This window comes from Coloeus monedula (genome assembly GCF_965178545.1).
Source record: "Coloeus monedula genome assembly, chromosome: 10".
In the NCBI taxonomy this organism is placed as follows: Eukaryota; Metazoa; Chordata; class Aves; order Passeriformes; family Corvidae; genus Coloeus; species Coloeus monedula.
The window spans coordinates 25,744,533-25,755,061 of record NC_138790.1 but is presented as its reverse complement, the minus strand read 5'-3'; the positions used below and the strand labels follow the sequence as shown (position 1 = coordinate 25,755,061).

At 46.8% G+C, this 10,529-nt stretch overlaps 1 protein-coding gene across 1 annotated transcript in view; it reads left to right on the top strand.

Moving 5' to 3' along the window:
* Window positions 1–736: 736 nt before the first annotated feature.
* Window positions 737–10,529, top strand: part of MME (membrane metalloendopeptidase) — a 31,484-nt gene continuing 21,691 nt past the window's right edge. Inside the window, exons 1-4 of the mRNA XM_082287734.1 lie at window positions 737–1,129; window positions 4,088–4,257; window positions 5,368–5,403; window positions 10,294–10,455. Of these exons, the coding sequence (XP_082143860.1) occupies window positions 4,098–4,257; window positions 5,368–5,403; window positions 10,294–10,455 (358 nt within the window). The 5' untranslated portion in view covers window positions 737–1,129; window positions 4,088–4,097. The remainder of the gene's footprint in view (window positions 1,130–4,087; window positions 4,258–5,367; window positions 5,404–10,293; window positions 10,456–10,529) is intronic.

Here is a 10,529-nt window from a genome sequence, read left to right as displayed (position 1 = left end):
TGGGCTGTTCCATAAAGAAGTGAGGATTCAGTTTTCACCTTTCTTGGTACGAGGAGGTTACCCCCCCTTTAGCCGCAGACATTTTAGTGTGTGTAGCTGGTAATAAAAGATTTCAGAAATTCCTGCCATGTCTGCCTCAGAGGTAATAAACCTCTAAAGGAAGGCAGCAGAAAGGAGCGTGGCGTCTGGTTTGAGTGAGAGGAATGACGGCAACTCATATTTCTGCTGTTGATGTTTGTCAGTCTCTTAGTAAAAATGAAACTTAATTAAAATGAAACTTTGTAAAAATGAAACAAATATCTTTTGATACTCAGTTGGCTGAGAAATCTTTTGACAGAGCTCAGAGCTGCCTCTCCGTGCAAGAAGTCACAGCTATCTCCCTCCCGAGGAGAAATCACTCGGTGAACGAGGATGTAAGATCTTGCAAAGCGTATGTGACTGCATTAATTTGACAAAGGCGATGAGTGTGCATGGAAGCAGGCACCGAGACTCAGACATGCAGCCGCTAACATTCCCCGTGCATCCTCTCCCTCCTTCTCCTGAACCGCCTGGGGAGAAATGAGAAGCCGGCGCGGGCGGGCAGGTGCAGGGGCCGCTCCATCGGACACGGCGCTCCTCCGCCCCGCCCGGCCCCGCGCCGCCGCTCCTGCCCCCGCCGCTGCCCCGGCGCCGGGGGAGGCTTGGCGAGGTGCACAGCGTGCTTCGGCGGGGCGGGGGGGCTTGTTTGTTTGTTTCCTGCCCCATCCCATTTTTATGATCGCGAAGAGGAAGAAGCCTTCAGGTCAGCCGGAGAACTGCTCGTCCGGCGGCCGGCGGACAAGGGCTCCTTTGATCGGCGGCGGCGAGCGGCGGGCGCGGGCAGCGGGGAGCGCCCCGGGCTCTGATGACCCGGCGATGCGGGCGCCCCGCGGCCCCACCGCTGCCCGCGGGCGCTGAGCCCCGCCGGCGGCCGCCCACCACAGCCCCGCCAGCCTGAGCCCGAGCCGAGCCCGAGCCGAGCCTGCGCCGCCTCCCCCCGGGACCCGCGGGCGCGGACCCGCCGGCTCGGGGCGCCCCCGCCGCCTCCGCCCGGCGCCGCCCGGGGATGTGCGAGGCGGCCCCGCGGCCGGACCCCTGCGAGCGCCAGCGGGTGAGTGCGGAACGGGGCTGCGGGAGCGGGGCGGGACGGACGGGCGGGCGGACGGGACCCCGCGCGGCTCCCTAAGCCGGGAGCTCCCAGCCGGGAGCGGTGCTCCCTAAGCCGGGACGCTGGGTCTGGGGCCAGCTCACCCTCGGGGGGCCGCGGGCCGGGTTCGGCCGGGGCAAGCACCCCGCGGGCAGCGCCCCGAGCCACCCTCGGCGGGCAGCGGCTGCGGCGGGAGCCGAGCGCCCTCCCCGCCCAGGGCGGCCCGGCCCGGCCCAAGGCGCCTCCCCGGGGGCCGGAGGCGCGCTCGGAGGGCGGCGGGGCTGTGCCGGGCTCCGGGACCGTGCCGGGCTCCGGGACCGTGCCGGGCTCCGGGACCGTGCCGGGCTCCGTGCGGCGGAAGAGGTTCAGCCTCCGAAGGCTGCCCGGCGATGCCCCGTGGCACCGCCCGGCCGGCACGGGACAGGCTGCACGAGTTAGTGAAAAAATACTAAAGTATTCCCGTGACGTGCTGCATTTTCTGTCAGGCGACGCTGGGAACCAAATAAGCACAAACCGATTTTAACAAACCCATCCCAAAACCAGAAGCCAATGCATTAATTAACTCCCTGTGCCGTCTAGACCAGGATCCGTCGAAACATCTTCAGCTCTCTGTGGTGTCTAAGCTTCAGCAGGCAGAGCAGAGGGGATCACATAAGCACCAAGAGAAGCATAAGAAAACCACAATACCGAGGCTTGTATCTGCTGAAATTATTCCTACAGTTTCGCTGTGCTTGCAGTAGCACATAAAGCAGCTTTTACCTGGTGGTTAATGCAGATGGGCTCAACTCTCTAAATAACTAGAAGTAAAAATTACTCAGATGCCTTTAGACACGAGGAGCGCTCCTGCAGGAACAGAAAGATTAGCTCGCTTGGAAAAACTTAGATGACTGCAAAGAACGTATTTGCACATGAAAGGTACAGTGTTTCCTGCTGCTCTGTGGAGCTGTTTTCAGTGCTCAAAGTCACCACCAGAGTCAGGAGATAAGCATCATTGCTTCAATGAGGCTCCAAGTACTCAGAGGATTCTGGAGACTCGGCAGTATTTAGCCCATATAAATAACATTTTTTTGCTGCTTATAATGACTGGAAGTGAGAAGGGGATAATGGTTAATTTGCTTTTTTATTACCTATGAAGTTTTAGCTCATAGTTAATGCAGGGCAGATTTCTCATTCCTTTGCACAGTTCAGTGGGATTTCAGTCCTGTGCCTGAGAAACCACTGGCTCATTTGACCAAAAATCCTGTTCTTCAGAGAAAAAAGCAGCTCATGAGGCACGTGAAAGTAGTTCTGATGGTCCCTGTAGGTGCAGAAAGACAGAGGCTGGGCCGACCTCAGGATTCCAGCCTCCTGAGCCACGGAAGAGCTGCAATTCTGGCACAGCCAGTCACCTCCTGAATCTTGAAGTCCCGGGAGTAGCAACAGAAGAGCAGATGAGAAACGCAAAAATAAAATGTCCTCTTGTTTATGTAGAGGAACAGTGTGAGAATGTTCAGTGAGCCACCGGGACAAGTGTTGGTAAACCCATGGGACACAAAATCTCTCTTTACTTACATCTGTAATACTGGGTTATTTGACATCTTCAGTTTATTGGTAAACATACACTTTAGTGACCTGTTTTTGCAGCAGAGGGTCCGCATTCTAGGGGAGGTGGACATCAGAGGGAGGAAGAGATTATTGGGAACTAAGGAGTGTGAATTGGGCAGAAGAGGGAGGTCCAGTGGAAAAGCAAAGACTGGAGATGTGAGAGATTGCAGCAGTTTGAGGAGAGTTTGAGTTGGGATGAACACAAGTCAGCAATACAGCTAAGCCAGTTTAAAATCATGAAGTTCCGAGTCTTAGACTTAACTGGATGCAGAGCCTGAGAAGGGTCCCTCACTGACTTAAGGAAGGGTGACCTTTGTGTGAGGGGTCTGGTGAATGTAGTGTTCTCGTTATTTATCCCAGTGAAATTCTCATGTTCTTTCCCATTAAATGGAAAGGGTGTGCACTGCCTGTGGATGTATAGAGCCCCAGGAAATGCTGTGAGGGATTTTCATTGTGAAATACTGAGAAATACATTGGTGTGTGTGTAGGGACTGGAATCTCGGTTGGTGGAGGAAAGTCTGGCCCTGGATAAGTAGGAGCAGGTGAAGGGAGAGCACAGAGCTGCCACCAGCAGCACTGCAAAGGTGGCCCAGTTACCTCTGAAGAGCAACAGAGGGACAATCTCCAAACGTACTGCATGAGCTGCACGAGCGAGCGTGAGCTCGCTGCCACCGGCATTGCGTGACTCCTGTTTCCCAGTGCTCTAACCTCCAAAGACAGGCCTGCTTGCAGTTCTTTAAAAATTACTGTGAAGACTCCCTGTCTTCAGTGTGAATTTGACAGGCTCCCAGCAGAGCCTGATTTTTTTTTTCTATTTTTAGAGCCAGCTGTAAAGCTGTAGTCAAGAACTGCTTACATAATATTTTAGAAGTGACAGCGAAGCACAATGGCATATTTTGACCTTTGGCATTAGATAAGTAATTGGCAGGTTAAGTTAATTTTTATTCAAGCAAAGAGACTTGCTTTTTACTGCTTGTGAACTCCTGTACCTCCACACAAGATTAAACCTCACGGGTACATTTTAAAAATAGGTTTTGGTTTGTTGGCCTTCCTTTTCTGTGTGGTGTGAAGGAAGCTCCTCCAAGTGAAGGAACTCCACTCTTCTGCTCTCCATCCATGACACGAAGTGCATGGTACGTGTGTGTGTGTGTGTGTGTGTGTGCATGCCCAGGCCTGGCAGAGGGCAGGATTCTTCATTTCCTGACTGACAGCCCAGTAGTATTACAAATAATTGGAAAACTCTCCTAGAAAACACCTTTGTTACAGTGCAATTGAGGAGCCGGTTTCAAGCTATGACTCAGGGTAAGTGCTCAGTGAATATTCCCTTTTCCATTCCAGACGCTGGGTTATGGGCAAGTCAGAAAGCCAGATGGATATAACTGAAATGAATACTCCAAAACCGAAGAAGAAACTGGGATGGAGTGGCCTGGAAATAGGGCTGGCTGTGGTCGTGGTGCTGCTGGCCATTGTGGCCATCACCATGATTGCCCTGTATGCCACATATGACGGTGAGTACACAGGGACTGACTGCATGCACAGATACACGGGAACAGGGAAGGGGTTTAGGATGTTGGCTGAAACGTGGAGCTGCATCCACACGTCTTGTTGCTGGAAAAACTCAGAAACTGCGTGTTTCCAACTGGGACTGGGTAAACCCATTTGTTCATGCAAAGTTGTGGTAAACACAAACCATCTGCTTGTTCTGACTTCAGAATACTTCTGTTTGTAATTAATGCTTCAGTAGGCAAAAATCCCAACAAATTACAACATTGCTGAAGAAAACCAAACTCCAGGTCTCCTTTGTGTTTTTTCTGTAGATGTATGAAAATCCTGTTATTTCAGGCTGTTGCAGTAAGGACTCTCAGAGAGTGTAGTCATCCTGAGAGGTTTTGTGCTTCAGCAGCCAGAGCAAGATAATTTCATTCAGGGGTAAATATCCTGATAATTTTTGGAAAAGATAATACAGAGAAGCTAAAATTTCCATCTAGGGTCAAACTAGAATGTTTCCTTTATTGGGAATTAAGTGCTTTGTTTGATTTTGAAGTACTTAATAGTTTTGTTTAAGCTTTTTACTGATGTGTAGTTCACTTATGGGATGGGAAAATGCCCCTGCGGGGAAAAAAGAGTTTTATTTCCAAAGTCTCAAAAGGAAATATTTTCATGTTCCTGAATCCTGTATTTTTATTATTAGAAGACTTCAAAGTGAATGTCTCAGAATTTTCATATAATTCCTTGAAAGTCCTTTTGTCATTGTAAAGTATTGCTAAATTCAAACTGGCTTTGTAATTCTCTCCAGTCCTTGTGCTATTTTCCTCTAAATTGCTTCTTTGTTATAAAAATAGTATTTTGCCCACTTCCAATTGATAGGACATTTTCCTCTTATGACTACAAAAATTCCACATGATGAGTGACTAGTACTGAATGACCCTAAAGGGTTGAAGATGATGATATTTTGAGAGCCTGACCCTATAAATATTCCCTTACTGAGTGTAAGGTGTCTGTTCCTATTTATCTTAATGTACACTACAATTAAATTGACTGTCAATGAAAATATTTACAGTAGATTTTATTATATTGACATTGAGTAAAGAATTAAGAATATGACTATTCTCTTTTAGATGGGGTTTGCAAGACACCAGACTGTATCAAATCAGGTAAGAATGAAAATACATATGTTTTAAATTCATTTATGTGTTTTTAAACAAAATTATTACCATGGAATGCTCCCATCTAACTGCAGACAAGTATGGCACATAGAAGCATGTGCTCTGCTACCCCACGTGATTTTCTTAGCATAGTTCTTCTACAAAAGTAAAATCTTGTGCTATGATATTGTCAATCTTGCAGTCATCCTCCATGTCCAAAAGATTCCGAATGTTATAGTCTGACAAGCTCCTTCATCCTTCAGTAACAAGTGCATACGAATTCTTGTTTACATCCTGATCTGAACTCTACTGGAAAGCTGCTACAAAGCATCAGGGAAATGCTGAGTCCCACATTCTGTATCCACTCAGAGTAGGTGAAAGGGTTGTTATCCCTGCCTTCCCTTTCCCCTCACCTCTGGTCCTCTTGGCCTTTCTGTTTTCTCTTCCAGAGCAATTAATGCTGCTTCCCTTTTTTGCCTAATTTATTTCTAAATCATGGAATGATAGAATCACAGAAGGGTTTGGCCTGGAAAGGACCTTAAAGCTCATCTCATTTCAACCCCCTGCCATGGGCAGGGACACCGTCCACTATCCCAGGTTACTCCAAGCCCTGTCCAACCTGGCCTTGGACACTTCCAGGGATCCAGAGGCAGCCACAGCTGCTCTGGGCACCCTGTGCCAGGGCTTGCCCGCCCTCCCAGGAACAATTTCTTCCCAATACCCAGTCTAAAGCTACCCTGTTTTAGCTTAGAGACATTAAATATCCCTGTTTATAACACTTCCTCCACCTCAGTCCTAGGCTCAGGAGCAGCCTCTCTTGGCCCTCAGAAGAAAGGAGCATTTACCTGTCTGTGCCAACACAGATTTCACAGGGGCTCTGTGCTAGCTCTTCTTTCTCCTTTTCTGCCCCTTTCCAGCCTCAGCTGACAGCTCTTCATGCCCTTACAGAGTCCTCTCCAATGCAGGAGGAGATCCCAACTCTGCCAAAGGAGGATCACCTGTTGTGTCTGAACACCCCCACAACAGGACTCTTTTGGTTATGTTTTTCTGGGAACCTTCTAAGATGGGACTCCAGCAATCCTTCTCTTGGTGTGACCTTGGGGCAGTTGTTCATTCCTCTTTTGCTTTCTCCAGCCCTGTAGGATAACTGAGTTCAGAAAGGCTGTGGCCCGGTCACAGAGGGTGCCAAGGCACCTAAAAGAGAAGCTCATGCCATGGCTCCTTTCCCAGCACCCCACTGTGACCTGAGCTTCCTGAGCAAACCCCATGCCTGTTGTTCAGCCTTGGTAGCCTCCCATGAGAAGCATCACAAACATCCCAATGGCTCTGGGTTATCTTTTGTCACAAGGAACACATAACTCTTATGTAGGTTCTCTACATCATGACTGGCCCCTATGGAGCCTAAGAAAGTTCAGCCCTGGGAAGGGGGTGAGGAGTCACAAAGGATTTGACAGTCAACATGCAAGACAAATGTATGTGCTTGCAAGCAAAAGTGTATGGAATTTAAGTGCAGTTGTTAAAGAATCCCAGGAACACAGCATCCCATGGGAGGCTCCCAAAAGGTTCTGATCCGTAGACACCATTTAGACTTGCAGATATACCAGAAACAGCGCAGGAAAGTCAGTATATTGGTTTCCTTACTTCCATGGGACTACTGGTTTCAGGTCTCATTTTAGCAGCTTGGGTCGTTGCCGCACACCTCAGCCCTGCTGGGGTCACCCTGGGAAAGCCCCAGATCCCAGGAACTGCATACTGTCATCAGCATGGGCCAAACTTAAGGTTTATTTCAGGTGGCCGTCACTGTCTTTGCATTCCACTTCCAAGGTGTTCTTCTCCCACCATGAAAGCTCATGCTGTGGTTTGGAAAATGATCCAATTAGTTCTCTAGTGGATTGTTTTTAATCTCTGATGATGCTCATTTTCAGCTAAGTACACATTGCTAGAAGGAAGTTCAGACAGACTATGTGATGATGAATGAACTCCAAAAGAAAAAGCAGGAAAAGTTCGGAGAAATGAGGCATAATGTAGCAAGAAGTGCCTAAATTAATGAAACAGAAAAATTTTGCTCTTTTATGCTTCTGTTAAAAGCTTTAACAGCATTTAATCGCTGGAAAGGGATAAAAGGAAGATGCTGACAGGATTGATTGTTCATTTGAGAGAAGAGCTGCAAATAAATGACCAGAAGAGAAAAAATATAGTAAAATAATGAATAAATAAAGAAGAAAAAATGTAATGAGAAGTCATTGGTTACCAGGGTAAGATACCAGTAACTGCATGGCAGTGTTATCCATGGATTTGTGAGACCCATTGCCGTGTAGCACAGGAAGATACCATGCAATCTGTACATTTGAGCATTTTTTGGGTAAGCTGACACACTCTACTAACTTCCATGAGCTCAGGCAGCATGGCCTGATGGAACAGGGGATTTTGATCTCTGTTTCTTACCTAGGTAAGCACATTGTGTTGCTCCTGAATCCTCCCCAGGTCACTGGTTGTTATGCCAGACTATATTAGTTTATTTGTAAGCTATTAAAGCAACAGCTGACAATCAGGAGTACTACAATAAGATTAATCATTACAAGTAATTGATATGAAGCTCTACATTCTTGGTGGCAGGTAGGAACTGAGTAAACAAGTGACAGTAAGAACAAAGCCAAACACTGGTTTGTCACAGCAACACTGAGCAGTAATGAAAAGTACACCATGTGTTACCTGTATTCGTATAGGTATCAATTCACCTGGATTAGAGATAAAATAACAAAATATTCATATCATAATCACATTTCCTTGATTTTAATCTATCTGTGGTATCAAGCAAATAATGAATGGTTATCTTGGGGCTCAGGCGTGCAAATAACATTCTTGAGGAGAGTATTCTGCATGGTCATACTTAATGTATGTACTTCACATACAAGCCTAATGAAAGACCACAGCTCCCACAACTGAGCTCTTTCTGGTAGTATTTAAGCTTCAAGTTCTGATAAAATTTGGATAGCTAATATTGGCTGGCCTGGACCTTGGAGCAGGAAAGTTATGAGAGATGATTATTTCGATGTGACACAAGTAGGCACAATTATCCAGGTGCTGACTCCAAGCAGAGCAACCCAACTGCACAGTTCAAGCCAGGTTTGATATTAGACTGTTAATGATTTCTCAGATTTAAGCAAGATGTGGATTTCTCCTGGGTGTTTTGTTGTGAGGTTTTCCCCGAAGTGACAAGACAGTGGATAAGGGCCATCTTTTCTTGGTGGCAGAAGATGTTTCTGTCCTACTGTTACTGTTTGGCAGGGCTGTGAATAAGCCAGCTGGGCTGTCCACTCCTGGCTAGGAAAGTCTGTGCTGCTGGACTGACACATGCCAAGGTCATCCAAGGGACAGTGATGCCATTTAGATGTTGCCCCAGCCTGGCAGAGAGATTCAGAGGGATAGCCTTACAGCAGGAGATGTTAGAAACAATAACAACTTTGCTCTTTCACAGCAAATAGGTGGAGTTAGGACAGGAATAAACTGCAGCATTCAAAACACTCCTCTAAATTAAACAGTGCAAAAAAGACAGAAACCAGTACCAGAGCTTCCACAATCCCAGAACTCTTGGGGCTGCGGCGAGTGTCACACTTAGTAAAAACATGACTGAATATCCCAATCTCTGGCTGTTGGCATGATCCTGTATCCCTTTAATAGAAGTCACCCTGAAGCCATTGACTTCAGAAGGGAAACCACCAGGTATGAGGCTTTGTATCTATTTCCACAGCAGGTTTTATGCTGCTGAAGCAGTCTGAGGTTGAAAATGCACCTGTCCATGGCTTTTTCCATCTTGCAGGCACTGGAACATTGTAAAACCATCAGATGTTGGCCTAGGATGTAATACTCCTAAGGCAACTGAAAAATGGAGGCAGGCAAGTCAACACAAACACCACAGACTGTCTCTCCACTTCATTTCCACCAGCACTAGAGACATGGAAAATATTGAAAGTACTGGAAAAATAACTATAAATATTTGACTTGCCCATGTGGAGAAATGAACACTTGAAATCACAAGCCTCATAATTTACTAAAAATAATGTCAGGAAAATGGGAAGAATATTCAGTATCCTAGGAAATTCAGAGGTATCCCTAGGTCTTGCCTGACTCCTAAGATCTCTCCTTTCTGTGAGACTCTGTTCTGGCATACGGGTGGTAGAAGCAGTCTGAGTGGAAGAGGAGTAGGTATAGGAAAAAGCCCAGAGGGTTTATGGACAGCAGTTGGGAAACTGTCATCAGGGAATTGGATTTCACTGAGAATCCCTGGCACTATCAGTCAGTGACCGGCCAGTCTTGGACAAGCCACTTCCAGAGGGTCAAAGGGATAGCAAGAGTCGGTATCAGTTCTAGAGTAAAATGTGGAGCAGGTCTAAAAATGAGTGTGGCTTCCAGCAGGCATTAATGCAAAAAACTTTCCTGACAAGAACTGAAATGGTCCAAAAAGTCAGTATTTTATTGAAACAGATGGGATTCAGTTGAGTCTAAATCATACTTAATTACCAAAATCACATTACAGTGGATACTTAACCTCTGCTATGTCTTGTGCTTTTAACGTCCCTTTTCACCACATTTCAGTATGAAGAAGGGTAAGTGAAGGGTAAATGAAACATCCTACATTTTATTTAGAACTGAGTGACCACTCACAGGGAGCAGGAACATCTGTCAGTTTACCACCAGTAAACAGCCAACTGGAAAGTATGGAAGTTGTGGTCAGCACATAGTAATTCCTTGTTCACCGATGAGAACTTGTTTGGTCTAGAACATTCAAGTAAGCTTGAGCCTATTCTAAACTAAATATATTTATAACTTCCCTCTTCAGAGGAAACAAGTGTATTCCTGTCTTTCTGTAAAGACTCTTTGTGCCATGTGTCCATGCAGCCGCCCGGATCCTGGAGAACATGGACCCCAGTGCCAGGCCCTGCGATGACTTTTACCAGTACGCCTGTGGGGGGTGGCTCAAGAGGAACGTCATCCCCGAGACCAGCTCCCGTTATAGCAACTTTGACATTTTGAGAGATGAACTAGAAGTTGTTTTAAAAGGTCAGTGGAGTTTGGGGACTAAATAAAGTTTCTTCTTTGCCTTACTTGTTATCCTAAGAAGTTGTGGTTCTCTA